Source organism: Ammodytes marinus (assembly GCF_949987685.1).
Source record: "Ammodytes marinus genome assembly, chromosome: 2".
Taxonomy (NCBI): domain Eukaryota; kingdom Metazoa; phylum Chordata; class Actinopteri; order Uranoscopiformes; family Ammodytidae; genus Ammodytes; species Ammodytes marinus.
This window is the reverse complement of record NC_137231.1, coordinates 23922869-23950734: the sequence shown is the minus strand read 5'-3', so window position 1 is coordinate 23950734 and position 27866 is coordinate 23922869. Positions and strand designations below refer to the sequence as shown.

The following is a 27866-nucleotide window of genomic DNA, read 5'->3' as shown; positions in this document are numbered from 1 at the left end:
AGGGACCCTGGTCCTTGTTGGGGGGTCCGGGGGCATCCCCCCCGGAAGAAAATTTGTGCCTTTTGAATTAAAATGCATCAATCTGGTGCACTTTGAGGGGAAAATTTAGAGGCTACATTAACAACATTATTTTTCAGATTTTTCTTAATCAGGCAGCACTCTTTACTCTGCTACTGTAAAAACAGTACAGTAGATTGGTCTGCAGACTCATGTTCTATGATGGAGAGACTCATTTCAACAGATACAGGGTGGATAGCTACTTTTTATGAACAGCATAGAATTTACACATAGAAATCGTATTCCTGTATGTGTGTGGGGGCCCTAAAGGCTCATCATGAAGCTCCTTAGACTACTAATGCTGTTTTCTTATGCTTTTGTATTTCTCCCCCTACTAGTTGAGGGGCCCACGATGATTTATTTCCTTATATTTAGGCTTATTCCTTTTTGGACCCTGTTATTGACATGAGTGACTGAGCTCTTTGACAATGCAACATGAAAAGTTACTATGAGGCCTAGGGCCCGGTAGCCTGCTCAAGAATTATTTATCAAAAAAAAAAAAAAAAAGAATATATATATATATATATATTTTTTAGGGGGGGCTGGGGGGCCCCCCAGAGGGCGGGGCCCCATTCAATTGAATGGGTTGAAACATAGCTAAGGCCGCTACTGACAATGGCCGCGTTTCCCAGAATCGTTAAGAGCCTCTTTGGGCAAAGTACTACTTTGGAGCGCTCTTAAGAACGCTGTGAAAGAAGAATGCGTTTCCCAGATTCGTTCTTAGCGAAAGTAGTACTTTCACTAAGATGGAACTGAAAGACGGAGCTGACCCACTCTTTCAACCTTTCTTAGCGACCAAATCGTCAGTGATCATGCCGCGTCAGGGAAATTTATTTCCTCCACTTTTCGAAATAATAAAACAATGCTCAATGCGGACCACTGGCGCAAGAAACATAGACTAATAGTAGAGAAAAAAAATGTTTTAATGAATCAGACGTTTACGTTTTCCACACACATGTGAGTTTATAGTACTACTACACATACAAAAAAATCATCAACAACCCTTCAACAACAGCATTTCACAGATATCAAAGAAACAGATTTAATTGAACTCAGCTGAACCTCATTCAGAGCGGCTCCACCTGCTAAAGGCGTTGCCAAAGTCCGCGCGTGTGAGAAACCATGGCTGCAATACAACACCTTCTCGCTGCGAACCAACAGCCTCGCCGTGCGCGAAGCCAGACGGTTTACATAAATGCATACGTGCGTCGGCACTTCTCCCCACTGGACGTGCTATCAGACCGGGCCGTCCAGGCAAAGTACCGGCTGCCCCGTGGGGAGATCCAACGGCTGATCTCTCTGGTGTCTCCACACATCCAGAGCAACCCGCTGCAATTTTGCCTTCAGCCCGGTCCAACAACCCGCAGCCCCTACCTCTTCACCACCAGTCACCAAGCACTAAACCATAAACCCACAACCACCACACATCACCCATATCAACTCTCAGGCCTGAAGGCTGGAATAAATAAACAGAACCAGCAGATGTAGGCTACATGTAACGTCCTGCACACTATGATTATTGCTGCAGTGTCCGGTGCTTTACCTGAAAGTCTGGCACTGGAATGCTGTTGCTGTTGCACAATACGCACACGTCATTAACCTACGCTTAGATACATTACAAATTGCCTGGGACTTTTTGTTGCTAGGTTTGACACCCTCATTTCAATGCAAAATGATCCACACAATACATGGTTGAAAAGAAACCAAAATAGTTTATTGAAACCATATGGGGGAGGGGTTACTCCGCGCTGTCTTTACTGCGTCTGCATCACCTGCAACGAAGGGAGATTGATTAGTGAAACCTTCTCACTCTTCCTTTTTGTTTGGTTCTGGAACTCCTGCCACTTCTTCCTCACAGCACGCCTGTCACGCAGGCCACATGGGCTGGAGGGGGACATATTTTCGGCTATGGCCTGCCTAACACGGTTCTTCACCGTGATGTTCTTTTTGCCCCTTGTTCCCCCGAATAAAACTGCCCGGTGCTGCCAGACCTCGTCCACTAAGACGCCCAACTCCTCCGCGGTAAACGACGGTGCCCGCTTGTTTATTTTGCTGCCGCTTTCTTCCATTCTCACATCACATGTGTGTGCCTATATCCACGGGGTATATATGCGCTAATGGGCTTGATTACTACTTTGATACACTTGTTGCCACACACACCCGCACCCACACACACGTTAGCCTACATGCGTAGCCTAATTCCACCTGTGTGGGGGAGACCACGGGGCGCTGTGTGTGACTTATGCGCTGATAAAGAGGTGGGTGATCGATTCGCCTGGCATCGATTTATTCAGTTTCAGCACGACCGCGGTGGACAGCTCCCACCAAAGAGCTTCTTTCGCTTCAACTTACGCGTTCTCCAAAGAAGGCACTTAAGATGGCATCTGGGAAACACCCGTATCTTAACGCTCGTTCTTTGGCGAACCCTTCTTTCGACCCTTCTTTGGCCCCAAAGAACGATCGATTCTGGGAAACGCGGCCAGTATATGTACTATCATGACAACACTGCTCTTGCACACCTTGGCCGCGTTTCCCAGAATCCCAAAGAGCCTCTTTGGGCTAAGTACTACTTTGGAGCGCTCTTAAGAACGCTGTGAAAGAAGAATGCGTTTCCCAGATTCCTTCTTAGCGAAAGTAGTACTTTCACTAAGATGGAACTGTACGACGGCGCTGACCCACTCTTTCAACCTTTCTTAGCGACCAAATCGTCAGTGATCATGCTGCGTCAGGGAAATTTATTTCCTCCACTTTTCGAAATAATAAAACAATGTTCAATGCGGACCTGGCGCAATAAACATAAACTAATAGTAGAGAAAAAAATGTTTTAATGAATTACACGTTTACGTTTTCCACACACATGTGAGTTTATAGTACTACACATAAAAAAACAACCACAACCCTGTGGCATTTGACAGATATCAAGGAAACAGATTTAATTGAACTCAGCTGAACCTCATCCAGAGCGGCTCCACCTGCTATAAAGGCGTTGCCAAAGTCCGCGCGTGTGAGAAACCATGGCTGCATTACAACAGCCTCGCCGTGCGCGAAGCCAGACGGTTTACATAAATGCATACGTGCGTCGGCACTTCTCCCCACTGGACGTGCTATCAGACCGGGCCGTTCAGGCAAAGTACCGACTGCCCCGGCCGTGCGGAGATCCAACGGCTGATCACTCTGGTGTCTCCACACACATGCAATTTTTCCTTCAGCCCCCCGGAGATGCAGCTTCTGGCTGCGCTGCGTTTTTAAGAACATATCAACCTCTTCTGAGGTCCAACAACCCCCAGCCCCTACCCCTTTACCACCAGTCACCAAGCACTGATCACTAAACCATAAACCCACAACCACCACATCACCCATATACTCTCAGGCCTGAAGGCTGAAATAAATAAACAGAACCAGCAGATGTAGGCTACATGTAACGTCCTGCACACTATGATTATTGCTGCAGTGTCCGAGTGCTTTACCTCAAAGTCTGGCACTGGAATGCTGTTGAAAGGGCACACTATACGCACACGTCATTAACCTACGCTTAGATAAATTACAAATTGCCTGGGACTTTTTGTTGCTATAGGTTTGACACTCTCATTTCAATGCAAAATGATACACACAATACATGGTTGAAAAGGAAACCAAAGTAGTTTATTGAAACCATATGGGGGAGGGGTTACTCTGCGCTGTCTTTACTGGGCGTCTGCATCACCTGCAACGAAGGGAGATTGATTAGTGAAACCTTCGCACTCTTCCTTTTTGTTTGGTTCTGGAACTCCTGCCACTTCTTCCTCACAGCACGCCAGTCACGCAGGCCACATGGGATGGAGGGGGACATATTTTCGGCTATGGCCTGCCTAACACGGTTCTTCACCGTGATGTTCTTTTTGCCCCTTGTTCCCCCGAATAAAACTGCCCGGTGCTGCCAGACCTCGTCCACTAACGCCCATCTCCTCCGCGGTAAACGACGGTGCCCGCTTGTTTCTTTTTCTGCCGCTTTATTCCACTCTCACATGTGTGTGCCTATCCACGGGGTATATATGCGCTAATGGGCTTGATTACTACTTGGATACACTTGTTGCCCCCCCCCCCCCCCCCCCCCTCCGCACCCACACACCCCCACACACACACGATACATGCGTAGCCTAATTCCACCTGTGTGGGGGAGACCACGGGGCGCTGTGTGTGACTTATGCGCTGATAAAGAGGTGGGTGATCGATTCGCCTGGCATCGATTTATTCAGTTTCAGCACGACCGCGGTGGACAGCTCCCACCAAAGAGGCTCTTTCGCTTCAACTTACGCGTTCTCCAAAGAAGGCACCAAAGAAGCCATCTGGGAAACACCCGTATCTTAACGCTCGTTCTTTGGCGAACCCTTCTTTCGACCCTTCTTTGGCCCCAAAGAACGATCGATTCTGGGAAACGCGGCCCTTGTCTGTTGGACCCCCACTCACCATTGTAAGTAAATACATCCTGCAGGTGATCTCGTTCCTATCCTGTTGTGATTATCAGGACAGCTGGACTCTGTGCAATGTAGAACATATGGAATTTAACTTTGTCCTCGGCTGTGTGAGAAAATTCAAAGAATACAAAGATTAACAGAGGTACATGTCACATGCTCCAACGCGCCTCTGAGAAGTAATCTCAGAGGTACAAAGTCTCTGCTCTTTGATATTGCCATTTTGAACATGATCTGTAAGATGCAAAAAATAAACACATTCAGAATTCTCATAGTTCTTGTTTGATGGATAATGCACAATTGGAAGACAAATAGGAGAGGAAAAGTCTGAAAAGTTTGCAAAACCTTTTTCTCTGGGTGTGCTATTTTACTTCTGCCTCAAAATGTAGGATATTGGATATACTCCTGCTGTTGCACTTGACCAAGTAAAGTTGGTCATTGCATGCTGCGCGGCAAGTGCCTGCTGCTTCTAATTAATTAGGATGGGTCAAATGAAAAGGAAAGATTTCCCCAAGGGGAAGTACCGGTAACATATCTTACATTACTTAAAGTCTTGTGAAGTCTCCGAAGATTTCACACATCTTATGAAAGTTAACTTAATTTAAAGTATCTTCATATTAAGAGATGTTAGTGACAAACTCTCTCAGCCAGGATATTTTCATGTCAGTAAGATATTGATAGATGACCCTGGCTGATCTTCTCTGGCATGCTTGTGCATTTTAATATGCCTTCTGCTAACCACAGCTCGTCTGGGTGGAGTCATTTCTTAATAAGCGCAGATGTGTGTCTCCGTCTCCGTCATGCTATAGCACACCCTCCTTCCACCTCACTCACCCTTCACAGACACACCAATGCAAACAGACCAAATTGTTTGTGGCTTTGAAAATGAAAACCTTTAACAGGATGGCGCTAGGGTATTTCAAGCAGGTATTACGTTATTTCAGTTTGGTTGTTTGTATTTCAGTTTGCATGTGGTTCCTGGGTCACCATGCTAAACAATAGCTTGGTTTAGATAGCTCCTTTTGCAAATCACACCTGCGGAGCCAGAGTGAACAATGGACAAAGAACCAAACAGCCCGCATGTTTTTTCATGTGGCCTCTCTCCCATGACTGACTGGCCTGTCACACATCTGATGTAAAATTAGATTTGTAGGAATGTTTTTCAACACATTGAATTGTAAGATGACGTGACTCATCAAATATTCTGGGTTGAAGTCTCTACAATAATAAGCACAGTCTCAATTTGTCAATGAGCATTCACAGGCCGAGGAATAACAGTAGAGAAGTATGTGAAACAAATAGCTCATCTGTGTTTCCAAAAGAGTTGGTGACGGATAGACATAATATTATTGTCACTGTGCAAGTGAAAAACAAAAGCATGTTCAGCAAGGTAGTTTCTTTTTGTTCTTTAAAGACAGAGCAGCACTAATCAACCGCAACACTATCATCATATATTCCTTAAAATCACTTTGCCAGTAATGCACTTAATATGCATTGCCTTTCACTGACTGGATAGGATTTATATGTGTTCAGCATCTTATTTGAATAAGCTGTCAGCTCGTTGTAAGCTTCACCCAGTCTCTATTTACTGGTCTGGTTCCTTCTTGACAGTTTTCATAAAGCATTTTTACAATTATGTCCATTAAGCACAATTTTGTTTGGGTTGATACAACTCTGTGTGTGTGTGTGTGTGTGTGTGTGTGTGTGTTGCTTGAGTATGCATGTCAGCCTGGTTGTGTGACTGCCACAGGGCTGATAGCAGGGAGTGGGGGTTGACAGTAGCTTCTCCTCAGTCTCGCCCGTAGACCTGGGAAGCCTCGATAAGACAGCCAGGCTCTGAAGCCCTGTGAAGAGACACATCAGTGTGGAGAGCAGAGTGAGGAGATAGGATTGTGATGATGATGAGGTGGAGGAGGAGGAGGAGGAGGAGGGAGAAGAAGAGAAGGAGGAAGGTGGCATAGGGATGTTGAGGGTGTAAAAAAATATCTGCTTGGCTTTTGGCAGTGGCTCCCAATGAAGATTTCTCTCTTGCCATTACGTCAAATATCCCCACAATCCTTTTCGTCACAGCAGGGATGGGAGAAGTCCTTAAAGCTATACAGTTATACACGCACGCATGCATGCAGGCACACACGCACACAGTACGCACACAGACACACACTCCACCTTTCAGTCTTGCCAGCGGCTATGTTGCACATACAGTTTCAAAACGCTCCGAGTTATCTTTAGTATTCCAAATAACGTGTCTGTAGCATTAGGCTGAGGTTTTGGTTCAAACAGCTTTACTCTTGGATAAAGTTTATTATTAACACAGGCATGACTGAGAGTTTTGAAGTTATATGGAACCTTACTGTACCCCCAAAGGCAAGTGGCAAAGTTCAGTTCGGGATTGCATTTTCAGCGAGTCACTTAAGTCGACAGAAGTCATCTATTTGTGTTAGAGACAGCACACAGCCTCCATGAGAAACATCGCAAAACCTTTTTTTTCAGACCTTTCCTGAGTTTGCCAAAGGATGAGCTTCCTGTGGAGACAGGAAAGGTGAAAGGTGGTGTTGTGTGACGTGTGTGTGCGTGTGCGTGTGTGAGCATGCAGGTATGTGCAGTATTGGTGCAATCTGAGCATGGATGTGGATGTTGCATGAGACTAATAGTTGGTGTGTTTGTATATCTGTGATCAAGCATGGGCAATATTTCCAGGGGTTGATGATGGATGGATGGAGAAGCCGGGCCAGAGTGAAGGGCAGTTAAAGTAGGTGGCAGTGATGAAGAGAAACTCTGGGTATGTTTTGATTTGGTCATGAAAGACATACGCATAGCTTTGGAATCTGGATGACACCTGAAGCTTCTTTTCCATAAATTCCCCCCCCTCTCCCGATGTCTCTTGGCTTGGGCTCTGTTTACGTTTTTACACTTCAAGGACAAAGTACAATCAACTCTTTCATATCTGCTGTTCCCCCTTTGTGAGATGTTGAAAGAGAGGAAAAGAATTTAGGCTACTACACTGGGTTGTATTTTATTTCAGGAATGCTTTGCTCTATGGCATTCAGACATGGCTATTGTTCTTAATGGTCTGGAACTGCTCTATTTGGCAAATGTTCACTCACTTGGAGGGGGGGGGGGGGTCTGTTGAAGTTTAAAACTATTGGATCTGCCCAGTGCCACTCTGGATTAGCCAACCAATCGCATAATGTTGGTCGTGACGTATGTCATGAGCCGGCTTCTGACGTTGCGTTCCAGTTGTAATGGGAACTCGGAAATTTCCGACTTCACTACATATTGTAGTATATGGATCTACCGGTACCTGGCAACGGTAACGTGCTATAGCCTAACGTTTAGTTATTTGGTCGAGGTTGTCGGCATCCATACTTTCGCGAGCAGATGCACTGGAACACTACCAGGTTGGAACTCGGAACTACCAAGTCGGAAATCTCCGAGTTCCGAGTATAAAGGAACGCAGCATTCAACTGAAACCGGAGCGCGACATCGACGTCATCGTTCTCAGCCACTCGCTCTGTTCGCTGATTGGACGTTCCGAAATCTTCCTGAGCTAAAAACCAAAAACACACCTCAGACCTAGACTACTGAAGGGAAAATTAAATTTGAGCGGAAGTAGGTAGGCGGGCGGAGCCAGGCTACATTTGACCCAGTCCTTACTTACACTTCGACTGGGTAAAACGTTCCAAATCATTATCACAATATTGATAATAATTTGCTGTTTCCAATATTGATTGGTATCTCAATATTCATTCAATCAAAAAAATCAACTTAATACACTTAAACCACTAAATTAATTTAGCTGGTAAATGGACTGCATTTATATGTGTTTTTAATCCAAAGACTCAGACTAAAATGTTGGCCTCTCCCTCACTCATTCATACACATGCAGGGGGCTGGACAACCATCTGGAACAATTTCAGGATCACTTTGTCATGAGGAAAGGAGGTGGGGATTGAACCACCAACCCGGCAATTCAAGTTGACGAGCACTCAAGCACCTCCTGAGCCACAGTAGTCCAGATTTAGTTTCTTCTCTGATATCTTTTGTATCACGGGAACTTCCTCAGCAGATGTCTTGAATTGATTTCAAAGGACTTCCTGTCCACATTGGCTCAAAAGATGAAAGATCTTTTTTTTATTGAATTCCACAACTTCATCTAACTCCATTTTAAAATAAAATAAAAAGACTGAAACCGAACCAATTATTCCTTTAATTTTACACCGCAAGATTACAAGTCAGCATCATTTTCTCGCTATCACCTTAATTTACAGCTCAGTGGCTGACTCCGACACCTAAATTATACCGCAGGCTTACAAGAGGTGATTGTTTCACATGTAACTTGAAAATCAGAGCGCAGGTTGAGCTCATTATTATTGTAAGTCAGGGCTCTCACTGCCAGCAATGGTCCTGTCTGTATGGTTCATGTATTATTTAACCCTCTCTTTATGGCAGTGCTGTCTGAGAGAAGTAGGTGATTCATGCATTCAAGTTTTAGCTTGATAGTAAAAGGCATATACATTTTAATTAAGGCAAAGTGACAACTCTCCCATTGGTCGCATCTGGTTAGTTTAGTATATCATCAATTATGTGCATGTATCAAAGTCTCACCTTTCACTGAAGTTTTTTCTCGGTTGTGGCTTTGTGTGTCAATTTGACAACTTTAGTGTTTGAATGGTCATGAAATTTAAATGAATGGACATGCGGCTCCCTTTCTCAAGTCTGCTCAATTTTTAACAAATTATACAAATTACTCAAGGATGAACAACATTTGAATCTCTAATACTGAATAGTAAGGTGGACAACTTAATGAGAAAATAAATAATTGAAAATTCCTGGGGTAAATCAGATTTGTTTGCAGTAGATGCTTTTTGTAATTGCACTGTTTATTGCAATTTTAATGACTTGTAGGGAAACAAGTTCTACAATCTTGTGAAAAGGTTCATTTAGAATTGAAACTTGGGTCACTAGTGACAAGACCTGCTCTAGTGTATGGACGTTTTGGGCGCTGTAGCACAGATTGCCTGAATGTTATATAAAATTTACTCTGTAATGTTAGTCCAGTAAAGCTATCCGCTTAACTCTTTACTGTTTTACTGTTATCTCATGTTTGAGTGAAAACTGTCAAGCGATATATTTCTGGGTAAAAGTAAGTTTAAATAATGGATTGGATTTTCCAGTGTAAAATGACTGTCCTGTATGGTTAATGTGGTTTTAGTAAGATTGAGTTCAGAAGTTTGACACACGTTCTCTCTTCTTTATTGAATGAAGCATAGCTCATTAACCTAGAGCACATTGTTCAGTGCCTCCTGGCCAATGTCAGCTCATACTGTGTAGGTAATAATAACCTTGCAAACCTTTAGATAATCAGCCCCCTTATCCAAGTGCCTCTGCAAGAGAAAGTAATGGTGTCGTTAGCACATTGTTATACAACGGTAAAGAACTACCTTATTTAATAACAGCAGGGGGGCACAGGTGAAAGAGAGGAAGTTCATGTAAAGTCACATGGTTTTCTCATATTTTCGTCGGATTCTGAGGAAGCCGGTTGATTACTTAGATTGAAGCAAAGGTGAAAATAGCGCAATTTCTGTTGTTGCAGTTTGCATTAGGATCATTCAGGATACAGGTTTAAGGAGATTGTGAAGATGTAAGCTAAAATATCCGTCTTAGGAAGGTTCTATTTAGGATGCATTCTTAACTAGACACTTTATCACATTACGTTCATTTTTTTTCACTAACAGTCAGGATATGTGTGCTTTCATGTGACAGGTTATGTCTCTAATTAAGTCCCATACATATAAAGTTTAGAAACACTTCAGATGAATTCATGACTTTTTAGATTAGGACACTCAATAAAGAGGTGAAGGGGCAAGCTAACAGCACAGGAGTTTGTTGCACACAAAGTCCACACACATTTGGAGAATTAGTTTGAAATTCCCTAATCCAAGTTTTTCTCAGAGGCTTCGTCTGACCACTTTGGTTGTTTTATTTTGAAGAAAAATTATTGCTGCAAAAGGCTAATTAAGCCTTTCTGCTTCTTGATCTTTGACATGCGAGTCTGAATGGACAGAGAGTAACTGCAGCTACTACGTTAGAGCCAGCATCTTTTCAAGTTAAATGAACATCAAATGATCTTTGTTAGGGAGGAGCTTATTATAAATAAACTTTTGGATTTAAAGCTTAAGTATGACCTGGCCTGCCAGTAGGTTGACTTCTTTAGAAGTCAGTTCGTTGTCCAGCACACTGTCCTACTGTGTCTCCTTCCCTTTTAGTGCCAGGCTAATTAGGAGGAGGGAAGTCTGGCTTAGTTGATGCGGGTGGTACAGGGACTTATGGTATTAGAAAACAAGGACCAATACAGGCCAGGGGAAAGCACTCATTCTCCTCTAACTAATATAATGAAGTCCAGTCAGGCCTCTTTCTATGAAGGAAGGGGCAGTGGGAGAATGGTGGTGGAAACAGAGAGAATAAAAGAGAGATTGACAAAGAGTGTAAATAATACGGGTGCAGACGGACAGAGAGGTAATTTGCACATTCGGTTGGTCTTAATAGCAAATTTTATACCGTACATTGATTTTTATCTTTGCCCAAATTGAGTCCATCTTTTCCCCGCCACTTATCTCTAACTCTGGTCTCTGCCTGCCTTTTAGACTGTGAAATGGAGAGTGGTAATTTCCCCCGCTTCTCTCTGTATGTTAATGAAGCGCTAATCTGTTCCTGAGCGAGTGCCTTAATGAGGGCGACGTGCCCCTTTGCTCTGCCGGCTAGCTCCCCGTTAAGCTACCATTATGGAAATAGCTTCGGTAGCGAGCGGCGTCCTGGGAACGGGCTGAAATGTATGCCTTATTTCCACTTTTTAAAGCTTTCTTCTCCTTCCTTAACAAGGCTGGGTGTTCCTCTATGGGGAGCGAGCAGTAGATAAACAAACACGGTAATGACGAGCAGGGGGAGAGAGGCTTCACACACTTTGAGGTCTGGTCGTTTTCAGATGCTGGAGGTTCGGTCTAAATAGGCCACGGAGGAAAAGATTGCTGCCGATAGAGAGAACAGTGTGAGCCAAAGATGAAAACCACTTCTCTCTCAGATAAACACCCACAGTCCGCTGCTTTAATATTAATAAACAATGGTGTTTACATTGTATTTTTATTTTCTCAGGTTGTGTAATGTCTCTGTCAATCTCGGAAGGAGCAAAATATGTACACTGAGAAGTTGATTTACAAAGGGTTACTCACATTATTATTCACCAAATGAAGGAATTCCATTGATCATGTAACATCTTCCTATCCATAACGCCGGCTGATGACGATTACGCTTGGCAGTATTGAAAGAAAACACCCTAACCGGATTAAAAGTAGGAACAGATGCTGTTTGGAGCTGAACGCTTTTCAAAGACTTGAATCAAAGCATATTATGGCTTTATGCGTTTTGCATGTATCTAGGCCAGCCCAGCCCCTTGCCACTCCCACAGACCACATATGAAGGTTGGAGTGGTGGGTGACTATGAAATGGATTAACATTTCTCCCTCTTGAAATGAAATTGCTCATTTTAAGGCTTCTCTCTCTGTCTTTTCCCCCCTCCCTCAATTAGTTCTCCCGTCACTTTCTTTCCCATTCTGACTTGCTTTGTCTTTGTTCCAGCATTTTATGTTGTGTACTTTATTCAATTGTTGAGTATCAAGATGAATCTTTCACATAAGCTACCTGATGCTGAATGGTGAGATTACACTTATGTCAAGATGGCTTGAGCTGACTTATCTAGAGCAACTTCCCATCAATGCACAGAGTTTTTTTAGAGAATTCCTTTGTCATAAGCACCACAGAAACAGCGTGAATGTGTGAAATTCAAGTCCACTGGTAGGAACAACTAATTTTGCAAGAAGCAATCGAGAGTGTAGTTGAAGTGTGGCATTTATGAGTGAGAGTTTGTATCAAAATGTTTTCGCACTCACTGCTGCTCAAATTACAGAAATTCGCAGTGGCTGAAATCTTAGCAGATTCCTCTTCAGATGATGAAAAGATGTCTAAGCCTTGTCTCGGAAGAGACTTTAGGATGTGCTTTGGGTTTGAAGACTTCCTAGAGGCGTTTGTTACAAGTCTTTAAGGTCATACATCAGTGAAGTAGTCATGAACCGCACCAGTTTGTCAGATCAAGATTGTCAACTTTAGGTGGTTGGTGGACAGGCTTGATGTAGGCAGCCCTTTATGACTCGCAATGCCTCCTTTCTGCACCCCATATGGAGAGGTTCAATCAGGAAGTTAGTTATTATCAGTAATGAGTAGTTATCAGTCGATGCATAATGCCTTGGTCTCTAAAGGGTGAATATTGCTGAAATGTATTGTATGTGTCAAGAACATATTGAAAAGGTGCTGCAATGAAAAGGGCAGAATATGTGTATTATATAAACAGTGGTTTTGAATGTTGTCTTTGAAGTCAACGTCAATAACTATCTCTGCGTCCTCTCAAAGATGAAGAAAGTGCCCCAGATTCACTTATTAATAATGTACAATTGGTTTGTATCAGTCTCTTTTGCTGCCGTTGGCTCAGCTTTGGGCGATGCTGGCTGGATCTATAATAGAACCTGGATGATACATGAAGTTGGATCATAAGAATACTTAAAAGAGAAAATGGACAAGCAAAACAAACAACACAAAACTAAAGTGACACATCGCTGTATACTCATGGCAGAAAGCTCTCATGATTGATCTCTGTCATAATCTTTGGGCAGCAGAGATACTTTTTGATGGCAATGCATCAAATCAATGAGGGAAGCACTTATTCCTCACATATTGGTTTAGGATATTAGACTGTAAGGCCATGGAGAAACCAGCAACCGCAGCATATGGCAGATGACGCATTGCAGACGTGCCGACTAGAGGGCTGATCAGAACCAGACTCGGTTTCTGTTCAACTTCTGACCACAGTAGGGAGAGGGACGGTAGAGGGCTTGAGGAGCTGTCATATTTTCCTGGGTGAGGGAGGCGGAGAAACCCGTGTGGTTGAAGAATAACGTGGCTCTACCTCACCAGAGAAAAGTTTGAGGGAGCAAATGCACAAAGAGGGAAGAATTGGTCATACAGCATTTGTCATAGCAGTTCAGAAGTGTCACTGGCACCACGAAAAGCCTCTAACCCCATACCATTTGACTGTGTGCGTGCATGCATGTTTTTTTGCGTCATGCGTGCATGGAAGTGTTTTTCATTAGAGCTGGAGCTGCTAAGCAGCGAGAGGCTAGCATGGAGGATGTGGCGGTGATGCGGTAGTCCCAGTCATCGTCAGTTAGCTCACAGAAGCCACTGACAAGCACAGATGTTACCATGCCGCCCCAGAAGCACCACAAATGCACGCACCCTGCAAGATGGGAGACAGATTTATCCCCAAATTGTAGCTTAACACTCATCCTGACTAACAGTATATTCACAAGCCTGAGTGTGGAGGCAATGGGAATGTGTTTTCTACTGACTTTGGTGGTTTGTTTGGTATTACTTTATATGGAGACCAGCGGAAAACAAATTGTCTCAACGCTATAGCTGACATATATCTCCTTTAGCTCATTTTGGCCAGTGTTAGATGGCTGCTTTGGTGTTCAAACAATGCTTGAATAAGTTTTACTTTATTCCCCCGTCAGTGTTATAGCCCAGCAATCTAAACTTCTTAATAAGAACATATCTGTTTGTGGAGTATTTATGCTTTCAGAAATACATTTTGTGGGAAAATGTTCATTGTATATCTTTAAATAGGTACATCTTTCAGCATTCGCCAGAGTGATGAGTATTGACATTGGGCTAGTTGCAGTATAATAATCCCAGGCAGCTATGTAGTTTAAGATGAGAGGTCAAACAACACTGGCAACGCGGTGTGAATAAACTACTTTACTCTCAGACCAATAGATTGCAATGCCTCTTATCAAGCCCACAAGCTGAAATGCTTCGATCTGACAAGCAAATATTGACAGTCATCTTTTGATTCCCCAAATGCCCCTGTTGGAGCGTCATCTCTCAAGAACTCTTTTTTTTTATACAGCTGTTAATTAATGTGTTGTTTTTCCTGTGGGAACTTCACGTACTTCAAGTGGTACTTTGTTTCTCTCTTGCATGAGTGACAGTGTAACTGATTTGACAGCAAGTGTTTACATTCATTCATGCACACAGTAGTGTTGTTATCAATTCATTCTGATATATGTGTTTCATAGTGTTTAGTTTGCTGCGGGACGGTGCACCGTATGTTCACAGTGAGTGCAGAAGACACCGTACTTCAGGAAGGCTATGTGTTACAAGGCTAAACTACTGGTGTTGGCTGACAGAGGACTTGAAAGAGAAAAGGGGGGAAGATGGGGGAGAGAATAGGAATGAGAGAGACCTTGGATATACTTGGGTTGAAATAGAAAAAGAAAAACAAGTCTGGTCAACATGCTGAACAAATCAAACTCTTAAAAGGGCAGTGTGTGTACTGCACGTAATAAAAAGGAAATATAGCACATAACATTTTTTAAATGGAATCAGTATGGCTAATAAATAATTTTAACTAATTTGCATCTCTGGGCTTATTATCCATTGTCTCCATTCCTTTCAGCACAGAGCTATCAATCCTGAAAGAAACAACCCTTGAGAGAGAAATAGTGTCAATGTTCTTACTACTGCCTTGCCTAATAAAATAAGCAGGACAGAATCTTTAACAGTAAGTGGCATTAAAATGTTTGTGTAAAGTCCATGAGTCCCTGCCACCATTTATGAATCAACTGCTCATTAAAATGCCTTAAAGTCCCTTTATGACACTGCAGGAGCCAGGAGCTAACCTCGCCTTGTGTCAGACTGCATTTAACTTAGCAAAGTCTTGATTGCAGGTTGATGTAAGTAATATTTAAACAGTAATGGTTCTGTTTGTTGTTGTTTCCTGAGCTCTTCTGGAGTCCAATCCAGAGCACTTATACAATACGTGCCTCAGCTTAACAGAAAAAGTGAGGTTGGGATTTTTGTATCAATTCAAGTAAATTTGCCTCTTAGAAATTGGTAATTATTATTTTCTTTAAATAATTCAGTTTGTTAGTTATTCAGATATTGACTCTGTCCATCGATATACTTGTTGTTATTGCGGCCCTGAAAAAAGACAAAGAGGTCCGCCCGCCTCTTTAGGCCTCTTCTTCTCAGAAATGTGTGTGTGTGTGTGTGTGTGTGTGTGTGTGTGTGTGTGTGTGTGTGTGTGTGTGTGTGTCCTGAGCCTGTGTGTGTATCTGCATCCTTGCTTCAGTGTGTTTCTGTCATTCTTGTTCAGAGTGGCCCACTGGGTGCAGACAATCCCAGGCTTTGTGCGTATGTCCTGCTGCCATGCTGTGTACTGTACTGAATGGGCTCTGGGGAGCGAGGCGTGTGAAAATCCCACCCTTACCCACCTAGAGACTGTCAGCTGTGTGTGTGTGTGTGTGTGTGGGGGGGGGGGGGGGTGTAAGAGGACACTTTACACTGAAACAACCACTCTCTGTGTTGCATGATACAGATAATTATTTAATATTCTTTTATTTCATTAACTGAGAAACCTAATGACCTAATGGTTGAGCTCCAGCAGAGGCCACTCTGCTCTCTGAGATTCAGCACAACTCTCTGTCCATCTGTCTGTCTCTCTCTTCTCTGTCTGTGTGTCCCTCTCCGTCTCTGTCCTCTTGCGTTATGCCTTTTACATCTGTAATCTGTAAATGCCTTCAGACTGTTTTCACAGCAGACAATTTGACATGACACAGCCTGAGATGTGCGGGTGTGACTAATAACATTAATGAGGGCTGCATTCCAATTATGTTTCTCCATTCCAGGGGCCTTATGTTGAGCTTTAATGGAATGGAGCCATTGTTAATTCTATTAGTGACTTCTTTGTTTTTCCTTCTGTGACAAGCCCAAATGTCAGCAGATAGTAAAAGAGGTACATCACTTTATTAATTGAGTCTGTATTGAATTTGTTTATTATTTCTTACATGTATATGTACACACAAATAATAATTCACTTATTCGATCGAAGAAGATGTCTTTAATTTTTGTTTATTGTTAAATATCTTCTACATAACCCAAGTGTAAAAACAGTAGTTCAATTGCAGAAGTAGGTATAAAGGCAGGCCCAACCTTTGTTTACTATGTACACAGCATGCTCATCAGTCATAAGAGACTGGTAAGGAAATGCTTTTGAATTACTTTTTTGAAACTGACAGGCAAATTGTTCGCTCGCCAGTAATATAGAGAATTCTTTACTTGTCAACAGCGAGACAACATGACAGCTGATTGGCATGTTTTGGTTAACATTCACTCACCTTGTATATGCAGCAACCTTCCCATGTTTCCTACTGTAGTCTTGTGTGCCAGATGCCACATACCTTGCAAACATTGTAGCACTATTTATAAAAGTTCTGCCTTAAGTCAACAGGGAACTCTTCCAGGGTGGAGTCTTAAGTATGAAAGGCAAAAATTAATTACTATAACAGACTGAGGAACGCGGCAATGTTCCCGATTCCCGGTCTCAAGTTGATTCTTTTTTTCTGTGGCTGCCTCCTGTCTCCTCCCGGTCATTAATGAATGAATGGATTACTCACAGGTCGATCATCATCATCATCAATAATGAGCAGTGTTTGTTTTTTTCTGTGTCTTGCTGCAAAGCATGTGAAGACTCTAGAGGCGGATGTGGGAGCGATACGCTCTGGTGGAACCCTAGTCATGTTCCTATTGTCCCCTACCACAACATAGGATGTGGTCGATTCTAATTGTGGATGGACACACACAAACAAAACAAATAATAGACAAGCACACACACTCAAACTGCACGGACAGGCCTTAGGTGACCTCATCCGTGTGAGACAAAACCAATAGGCAAAGTAGTTCTCGTCCTTTTTAGCCTAACCACCGGGAATGTTATTTGTTTAGCCCCAAGAGCCACCTCCTGTTGCTGAGAAAATGTCAGGCTTCATCATTGTTGAATGTGAGTTTGCTGTACAATATGAGTGTGCAGGGTGGCCCAGTGTGCTTATTAAGCAAGTTTGTTATGTCTCTTTTATCCAGAGTACATTTATTGTCTTCCACCTTTGTTGCAGCACCCATTTAGCACAGTAGGTAGTGTTCCCATTTCAATGAAAGTTTACTGTTCATTTTGTCTTCCTCCAAAGAGCTTATTTTCATTAGCAACTATACTCCTCTGCCTTTGTATCCTTCTCTTCCTATACCCATCCATCTCTTCCTCTGTCTGCCCTATCTGTTTAGATGTTTGTTTGCGTTTGTGGCCTTGCCTCTGCGAGCATGTAGACATATGGCCCGTTCTTCCTCTAATTGGATCCTCTGTATTCATGTGGGGGATGCAGAGAGAGTCAGGCAAAGACTGCAGGCAAAGCTGACTCTTAATAAATGTCAGATCACATCCGGGCTACGAATAGACAGGTCACTGATGGGCTGTTTATAACAAGGCTTCTCTTAATGCAAGGGAATGGAGACAGGAGCTGAGGGGGAATTTACAGAGATAAAGAAAAGGAATACATCAAGAGAGGAAGCTTGTTGTCAACGACGGACGGAAAGAAGATGAGACTGAATCACCTCAGCATAAGAAGGAGTCAGAGAAAGACACAGTGATGTTTGAACAATATGGTGTGGGTGACATGACAGAGGTCACAAACAGGCAGCAGTGACTATCTGTGTGTATGTGGGTGTGTGTCTAGTTAATTAACGATTATATTTGCAATAACACTAGGCTGCCTGTCAACCTGAGTCAATTGGGAGTGAATAATAACTAGTTAGCAAGTGTGCAAAGAATTTAAAACTATTAGCTAAAAGTAAAAAATAAACTGTTTAAATAATAAGCTAAAAGTAATAGCTAAACTGCTTAAATAGTAGGTTTAAAGTTGGCTAATGGATAAATGCTTTAAATGGTTAGCTAAACATGTTGGTGAAATAATTAGGTTAATATATTGATAAATGGGTGTAATAATTTTGCTAAAATGAACTAACAGTTGAAAAGTTGAATTAGCCAATAGCAACAGATAAACAGTTTGAATACTTAGCTAAATGTAATGGTAAATGCTGTCGTTTAAATAGTTAGCTACAAGAATGCTAATGGATAAGTTGTTCAAATAGCTAAAAAAATATGTAAATACAAATAGTTGAAATAGTTAGCTAAAAGTAATGGACAAATGGGTGAAATATCTAGAAGAAGGCTAATAGTTTGAGCTGTTTAATAGTTGGCAAGAAATAACATGCCGTTATTTCTTTTTTTGGGAACAAAACAATCTATATCCATCCATTCAAACGTTGAACCGTTTGCCTGCCAGGTAGCAACATACACTCCACTCTTCTATTCTATTATATGCTTCCTACGACAGAGCTATATTAAAAAAAAAATGCCCTTTGAAAAAGAATGGAAAAGTTAAGATGGATAAGATATTTTGACCGATGGAATATTGGAGGAGTTTTTCTCCAAAACAGGTATTTTAAGGTATATCCATCAGGTTACATCTTTTATGTCATTAGTGTGACAGAGGTTTGGAAAATCTCTTCTCTTCTCTTCTCTTCTCTTCTCTTCTCTTCTCTTCTCTTCTCTTCTCTTCTCTTCTCTTCTCTTCTCTTCTCTTCTCTTCTCTTCTCTTCTCTTCTCTTCTCTTCTCTTCTCTTCTCTTCTCTTCTCTTCTCTTCTCTTCTCTTCTCTTCTCTTCTCTTCTCTTCTCTTCTCTTCTCTTCTCTTCTCTTCTCTTCTCTTCTCTTCTCTTCTCTTCTCTTCTCTTCTCTTCTCTTCTCTTCTCTTCTCTTCTCTTCTCTTCTCTTCTCTTCATGTGTTTGGTAGATAGGAGTGTGTGTATGTGTGGGCCTGCATGTGTCTGTGTGCATATCTGCTCGTTCTCATTTCTGTCATAAATTCCAGAGCCGATTGGCAGTTGCTTGTGTTTTGGTTTGACAGCTCTTATTTGTTGTAGCTGACAGGCATTTTAGTGAATGGATGACATTTTGAGGTTTGTCACATTGGCTATAGGGCACTGTTGTTGATGTGGATCCCCGTTCATGGTGCCCCCCTTTCAGCATCAATGCACAGTGCATATGTGTCTCCTACGGCCTGTTTTTCTGAACGACTCCGGGCTCAAAGGGTCATGGGAAGATTAAACAAGTTTACTTTCTTGAGCTATTGATTTTTTGTTGTTGTTGTTGACTGTCACATTGCAGTTCTGTGTAGAGCTCTGGGCTGCACTGTTTGCAGAATAATTCCAAGAAACTGACGCATTCAAGGAGCTTTATATTGCGGAGTTTAATTTAAAAAGGGAAAAAGCTATTGAAGATTATACTTTAGGGACTGTTTTATTTGCAGGTATCCAATTGGAAACCATACTCAACATGTACTGTAGTTGATGATGTGACAAGTTGTTCATCTACCGTACAATTGACTTAACTCTATGTTACAAACCTAAAATATAATTTGTAAAAATCATGTTCCTGGGTTGGTGTGTTTCAGACTGTTCATAATGTTAATCATATGTTGGGAAACTTTCATGATAAAGGCAGGGAATCATTTTCTCTTGATTGTAAAACTTTGGCGGTGAAATGAAAAAAGTTCATTGCTGGGTTGAACAGCATTTGGGGAATATTAAGGAAACAATCACAACTCAAGGTTCCCGGGCTTTCATGGACATTTCTATTTCCCCCTTTTTTTTCTTCTGTAAAATTGTGTGTGTGTGTGTGTGTGTGTTTGTATGCGTGCGTGTGTGCATGCGTGTTCAGGCATGCTTAAGTGAGCCTGTGTATGTATCTGCATCCTTGTTTCAGTGTGTCTCTGTCATTCCAGTTCAGTGAGTGGCCCCTCTGGGTGCAGACAATCCGAGGTTAGGAGTACATATAAAGTAGACCGAATCCAGAAAGTTATTAAACCAAAAAGAGGATGTATAGAAGTACACTAAACCCTCGGAACATAGAAAAGCTAATTGAGATTGTATATTATTGATGGAGTGATGTATATTGAATTAAATGTATATAATTTGAAAAATTGCATTTATATTTAGCACAATGTTGGTGTGTCCCCTGAGAAAACAAAACGTAAGTTTTAAATCACAAAGCTTTTCTGTCAGTGACTTCAAAGAAGTCTCATTACATCCAAATGAAGAAAAAAAAACAGTTTAAACTAGATGCAGTCCAAATGCTAGTAGTCTTTACTTGATATATATAAACACTCATAGTAGCCTGTCATCAAACTGGATAAGGGTATATCCAGCAGCGTGCCTGAATTGGAGAAATGTTGGTTCTAATAGAGTGAGTTTGAACGTTTTTGTGGATGAATAATAACCATACTGTAATTGTCTTATTATATAATTTTTATATATTTTTTCAAAACCTATTAAGGCAAGATAAAATGAGACTTTGACTTTTATCCTATTCCCCAGCTGCCTTCGTCCTCCTGCACAGTGAATCAGGTGGCCACAAACAATCTTCAACATTGTTGATGAGGTACAGACAGATGGACAGTTACACTCGCGACATAAAAGAGCAGGCAGCACACCTGTAGCTCTGACGCAAACAACAAAAATCTTTATTGAGACATTAAAAGAGTGTGTTTTGACAGCGCAGCTGCCTTTGTCACAGTTTCTGTTTTTACTGACTGACTGCTATGCAGCTGAAAACACACACACACACACACACGCATCTTCAGGCACACCACCAAATACACTGTCCTATTCAAGAAAAGTATGGCCACACAAAAACAAAGCAGGTGTGTTATTAAAAACATGGGCCTCTCGCTATATTTCTCATTTTAAAAGATGAATGTCAGTCGTGATGAGACTTCTAGTTATTCCACATAATTACCTGTTTGTGGAAAATATGACCAGCTGTTTTTATTTTTTTCGGGGCATTTTATTTGTGCTGTCACCTGCGAGCTGGCCCAGTGACAGATAACCCTCCTCACGTGTTTATAAAAGATCCCCTGCTGATCAAGATGGCAGAATGCAGCTCAGACAGCCAGGAGAACGTTTGTGAATGCTGGCTGGCACAGAGACAGAGGAGGACAGGGAGACAGGTTGGCAGACGTGTGTGAATCGTAAGCTAACTGACAGGCAGTATTGACACATACTATGGTTGGTTGACAGAGAAAGACAAATAGTGCAAGCTTGACAAGTTAATACACACCAGATAGGAAGATAAACCAACAGCCAATCAGATATGTGTAACCGATGCAACACATGATTTTTACAGCAAGGATTTTAAATATATATAATTTTGAATAATAATGGTCAGGATTTGTGGTGTAGGACAGAAAGCAAATGATAGTGTGTGTGATTGTGTGTATGTAAATAACAGTAAATCAGGAATGGAAAGGAAAATAACGAATATGTGTGTGTGTGTGTGTGTGTGTGTGTGTGTGTGTGTGTGTGTGTGTGTGTGTGTGTGTGTGTGTGTGTGTGTGTGTGTGTGTGTGTGTGTGTGTGTGTGTGTGTGTGTGTGTGTGTGTGTGTGTGTGTGTGTGTGTGTGTGTGTGTGTGTGTGTGTGTGTGTGAGAGAGAGAGAGAGAGACAGAGACAGAGACAGAGAGAGAGAGAGAGAGAGAGAGACAGAGAGTTAAGAGTAGGAGGGATAAAAGCCTGCCAAAATCTGACAGCTCAGCCTCCTGTGCACTCTGTCTCTCTTTGGGTCTCTTTGTCTTTCACTGTCAGGATTCCCCTCTGTCAGGCAAAAGTCAACGGCCAGGCAGCGGCAGAGAACTCCAATTGGACAAACTGTCAGAGTGCTCATTGTCACAGAAGACATATAATGTAGCGAAGCCACAGAGGACCCGTAACACACCATATCCTCTCTCTGCAGAGCACTGGGGCTGGCACAATTACAGCAACCCTTTCCTTTGATGCTGATTTAATGCTGTGCTGGTGTCATATTGAAAGGAGCAGAAAAGCATTTTAGTCAAGCACGGTTGTGTATTCTTTTGAAAAAACTGCTAATTGTGATAGCATAAATATACATTTAAAAAAATTTAATTGTGTGAACTGCCCAAACGCTGTGTTAAAATATGCTACCTCTTCATTCATTACAAAGAGAACACTGCATGGGTGCTGGCATATACAGTAAATGCAGGTTCACCTCACAAAAAAGTTAAACTTTTGCACACACCTGGAAGATTCATTTGTAATCCGAAGAATATATCCCTCTGTCTAGCTTATCATGGCTATTCTACTGGGTTTCAAAATAAAGAATCATAGTATTATAAATTCCTGAACCCTGTTTTTAATCTCCTAACAATCTCCGATATGTAATTTGCTACCTGCACGCAAGTAAGGAAACATTATTTTTATTTTAGAAGAGGAGTTACAATGTGCTTTTACAGGAAAAAGCTGTTTTTATTTCAATTCGCAAATGCTCAGCACAACAGTGTCCATGCACTCATACAGTAAAATAAATTGAGAAACTTCTGCCTTTCCCCAAGACACACAAAAACTTTCACACAAGTGACATGTCATTTGACTTAATAGCAAAAGATTGATTGGGACTTATTGTCGACACTTGAGCCTGATTTGCTTCACTTGGTGTCTGTCTGGTGCCCACTTCGCCATGCATAATTTAAGTTTACTTTACCCGGCAGACAGTTTCACACGGACACGTTTCTCTCCCTCTGAATTTATAGACAGTTTAGTTGGTATCTAAGGTTTGAAGTTCAATTCCTGCTTTAAAGCAAGTGAATTATTTATAGTGTGATGTTTGAGATGTTTTGATTGTTTGTACAATGAAAGCTCGGTTGAGCTATCACAAATTGTCATTACTCTATTTGTGCGCTCATTCTCAGTGATTCTCAGTGTTTCTTCCCTCTCTGCTTTCACTTGGCCGCTCATTTCTGTCATATCTATCCCTTTGTTTTTATCAATCTCTCCTACTTGTCATCTTTTACTCTCCCTTTCCTTATCCCAACAAGCCTTTTTTCTGCTTTTATCAGTGAGATACTCAGTTTTCAAAAAAACAAAAAACAAAACACTGCTTTGACAAGTGTTTCAAATCCGATCTCTTTTTTTATTGCACTGAGGCAAATAATTGATGATGAGTGCCTTTTTGAGTCTGGCCAGCCCCATTCACACAGACTCCTTGTCGGCATGATAATAGCGCTGCTCCATGCCGTACACCCCAGCCTGAATTAAACTGACATTACTGACACCAGTGACCACTTGATGGGATAAAAGCATCGCTTGTTGAATGTGTCATTCTTTTATCAATTGGAATACATTGGTTCACTCATGAACACAAAAACCTTTTAAAGCTTAAAAATCATAAAATTGGACTCCTCTCAACATTAATGCAGCGGTTATATGTTGTTTGTCTTAATGGCACAAGAGAAGTTGGGAACTGAGCTTTAGGCAGAGTAGACCTATGCTGTTTTTGCATTTATCTAAGAGGGAAATTCTGGTTTATTAAATTGCAGCTGGCATTTTGATTCTGGATTGTTGGCCTGGATTTCCAGTGATGGTATTTTGGTGAGTTAATGAAACATGACCTGGGAAGTCCAGTTGAAGTAACAGATTATGCTTTTGAAGGCTTATCAGACACTTAACATTGTACACAGTTTCTTACTCAACCACATGGAGTAGTAGTCCCACAGTTTGGTTAACCTTGGGCATCTGAAGTCCTCCTGCATCCACACTATTCACTATTCATATTTTACTTTAGTATTACCATGTAAACATCTGGTCAATGATTTGACTCCTTTGTGATTTTCTCTACTTATGACATCTATTGCAGGATGTCCGTCCTGGGAGAGGGATCCCTTACTCTATCAACTCTCCCTGAGATTTCTCAATGTTTTAATCCCGATAAAGGGTTTTTACTGGGAGAGCCAAATCCATGAAAATAATACCCGGGGGTGTAATAAACTAGAATTTCCTTAACATTGTGCTATTCCAAGTTTAAGTTGTAGGGCTTATACTGTAATCCATATTGAGCTTATTTGACAATTATCCCTCCCTGACTTTGTTGGCTCATCTAAGGAATTGTGCCAGTAACCTTGTGGAAAGCAATAAGGGATGAACTGAGATCTGCAACAGAAACTGTAGTCCCACTTTTCAGCAGTTATTGGAGGAAAAGTTTGAAGAAAATGTCCCTGATATCTTTTATGAGTTTTGTTTTTTTTAATTCTCTCTCATATCTTTGGACTCCCTTAGTGTGTAGCCTATATGTTAATATAATCCTCTAACATGGCGCACATATGGAGCACCAGATGCAACTGAATTCATGATTATCATAATGGGTTAATCCTGTTTTCCTTCTTCTTGACACACAAGATTTTGGCACCGAGACAGATAAGAAGTGTGTTTACTTGTGCGTGGGTGTGTATGTGTGTGCATACTGGTACTATAGGGCTGTGATGATGTGTATGATGCATCCTATCCCCATTAGTGTTAGCCTAGATCTGTCAGAGCCTTGTTGGGTTACTGCCTGGCAAAATCTCAACCCTGAGGAACAATGGGACACACACACACACGCGCACACACACACACACACACACACACACACACACACACACACACACACACACACACACACACACACACACAGGTGTGAACTAAAACTCAGAACAGTGGTGTTGGAAGCACAGGGCATGCTTATCATTCCACGCATTTACCTGCATATGCCAACATTTGATTTCAAATCAAATCATTTTCTAACAACAACTGTGTTCTCAATTAGAACTGATGGTATCCCCTTGTAGAACTACTGTGATGTGCATCTTCTTTTCATTGTATACTCATCCCCAGTAACAACACTTTAATAAGCTATCTTATTACCTGTCGTGCTGAGGCTGTCCTCACAGCGTTGCCTCCATCGTAGCTTCATTCAAGGCTGTCCTACATTCTCCTTGTAGTGTGGAGCTGCTGTGGAGGGTAGAGGCTTTGACAAGAGATACCATTTTCCTCCTATGTGGACTTTTAATGTTGCTTCTAATTAATATCTCTGTCATTAATTTGCTGTGACACATGGCCTCCTTCCACCCACCCAACCAGCAGTCTAGTTAGATTCAAGCCCCTAAGCTCAATTTAGTCTCTAAGCAACACACTGCAGGAAGAAGAGCTGTACACGGGGAGTGTACAATTGGGCAACTGGCATGTGTCTTTGTGTCTGTTTTTCCTTCATCCCCCCTCTCTGTCCTCCTAGTTGGTGCCAGCAGTTTGTCTTTATTATCAACCCTCAGCAGCACTATGGCACTGAGTGCACTTTGGTTGCCTTACAAGACTGCTCTCCCCATTCTGTGCTACACAGAAAGAATTTCACATATTCTAGCTATTTTCTGAATGTTGTTGATAAAGTGTCTTCGCCGGGCTGAATTGTTGTACAGCTTTTGTTTCTGATGGGGAGAGGATGATGCTGATGCTGATGATGATTGTGATTATGATGGCAGCCTCCTTTGATATTTTGACAACCCTGCAGTCTTTACAGAAAGGAGAATGTGTGGGGTCAAACACTTATACAAAATAATATTTTAGCAGGGTTCAAAAGTATTAATTTCAACCCAGTTTTACAAGACACAAGCTTCCATATCCCTATCCTTACTTTTCTAAGTGTTGCTCAGCTTACATTCAGTGTTAATATTTGACTCACTTACTTGACTTTATTACAGGGACTGCTTTATCTCCTCTCTTTCCGATCTGTTGAAATACATTCATGTTGCTATATTCCAATTTCAAAGTTACATAATTTCAGCAGATTCAGGGGGGGTTTTAACTTGTGTATTTTTACTTGTATGTGAAATGAATAATGAATAAGTGTGTTTTATCAGATGGACTAGACAGTTTGTGTTGGAAACATTTGTCATGAAAAAGTCAACAAGCACCAAAATAGTTTCCACAATGTTCGGTCTAAATTTCCGTGTCAAATTGCACGGATGCAAAGTAACCTCTTGAGATTGAGAGGCAATTTATTGTTCACGATGTTATGCTACACATAGTCGCAAGCCAAACAGAAGGGAAAAAGAGTGACGTCAGTGACTTTGCGTTTGGTGTATTTTTAAACACTTTGATGGGTAAGACAGACTTAAAGGGTTGCACATACCGACCAGAGAGCATTATAAATTGATAAAGGTTTTTATAGAAAGCACAAGATGCCGACTGAAGAGGTCTTGGTCATGACTCTTACGTATGTGCACTTATTGCTGCTTTTTTATATCGCTGGCTCTGTTGTTCTCATACTTCTCTGAACTTTTTTTTGTCATGTTGTTTGTTCAATCCCTCTCTAACCCTACATCCCTCTCTTTATCTCTCCAGGTTCAGGAAAATGTCTTTGTCGATTTTAACCACACGGAGCTGCTTGAGTTCTACAACAAGGTATGTTCTTTTTATAGTGTGTATTAGTGTGTGTGTGTGTGTGTGTGTGTATCTATGTGTGTGTTAGTACATATTTGTGTCCACTTTCATATTTTGATGCATTTTGTTCTGTCTTTCTCAACCTTTATGTGTGTGTGTGTGCGCGCACGTGCATGCGTGCGTGTTATTTTTTCTAAACCCTCAACCTTTTCTCCTCTCTCTCTTTCAGCTTGAAATCGTTCAAGGACAGTTGGATTCCCTGACTTGATGCCTGTCGTCCTTTGTACAACAACAAATACATGCACGCACACATGCACCAATACACACACACACAAACACACACACACACACACACACACACACACACACACACACACACACACACACACACACACACACACACACACACACACACACACACTATTAGCGTTTGCTGACAGTATTGCCAGCTGTTCCATACTTGCTCTGTTTTGTTAGGGGAATATATATTCATATATATATTCATTTTTTTGAAACATGTTTCTGTAAAAAAAAAATCTACACCATGTAGTAGGTAACGCAATGTTTGATTTCATTCTCAGTTAGTTATAAAAAGATGTGAAAAATGTGCCAATAGTCAGTGATCTTTTGAATTAAGTTGTATCCTTGGAAAAAGGAAATTAAATTAAATGAATTGTAATTTTCTGTTGAAACAATTGTGTGACTTGGAGAATGAACTAGTGTCCATGCCATTGTAATAAAATCTGGAGTTGAGGTGAAATTTATCCAAGCTGTTATTATTTAGTGAAGGCTCATTATTTCTCATTAGGACCAACCTGGACTGCTGGTTCAACAGATGGGAGCTCTGGGAGGCTCAGCGATCCTCCAGTGAGTGCGTGTGTGCGTGTGGGAGTGTGTGTGTATGTGTGTGTGCGTGTGGGCGTGTGCATGATATGTCCTTGTTCATGCATCTGTCTTTACTTGCTTGTGCGGATGCATAATTCCTCTACTGCTCTTTGAATCTAAACTTGAGACGTTCCCCGAGCCTAAGGTATTACTGTCACATTCTGATCTCAAATTATTATTTTTGCCACTATTCAGCCTATTCTGTATCATCTCT

General features: G+C 41.6%; 1 protein-coding gene across 1 annotated transcript in view; it reads left to right on the top strand.

The window, feature by feature from the left end:
- The window catches only part of commd10 (COMM domain containing 10), a 53139-nt gene extending 25560 nt beyond the window's left edge, over positions 1-27579 (top strand). Inside the window, exons 6-7 of the mRNA XM_080046544.1 lie at positions 26729-26788; positions 26997-27579. Of these exons, the coding sequence (XP_079902670.1) occupies positions 26729-26788; positions 26997-27035 (99 nt within the window). The 3' untranslated portion in view covers positions 27036-27579. The remainder of the gene's footprint in view (positions 1-26728; positions 26789-26996) is intronic.
- Positions 27580-27866: the final 287 nt, after the last annotated feature.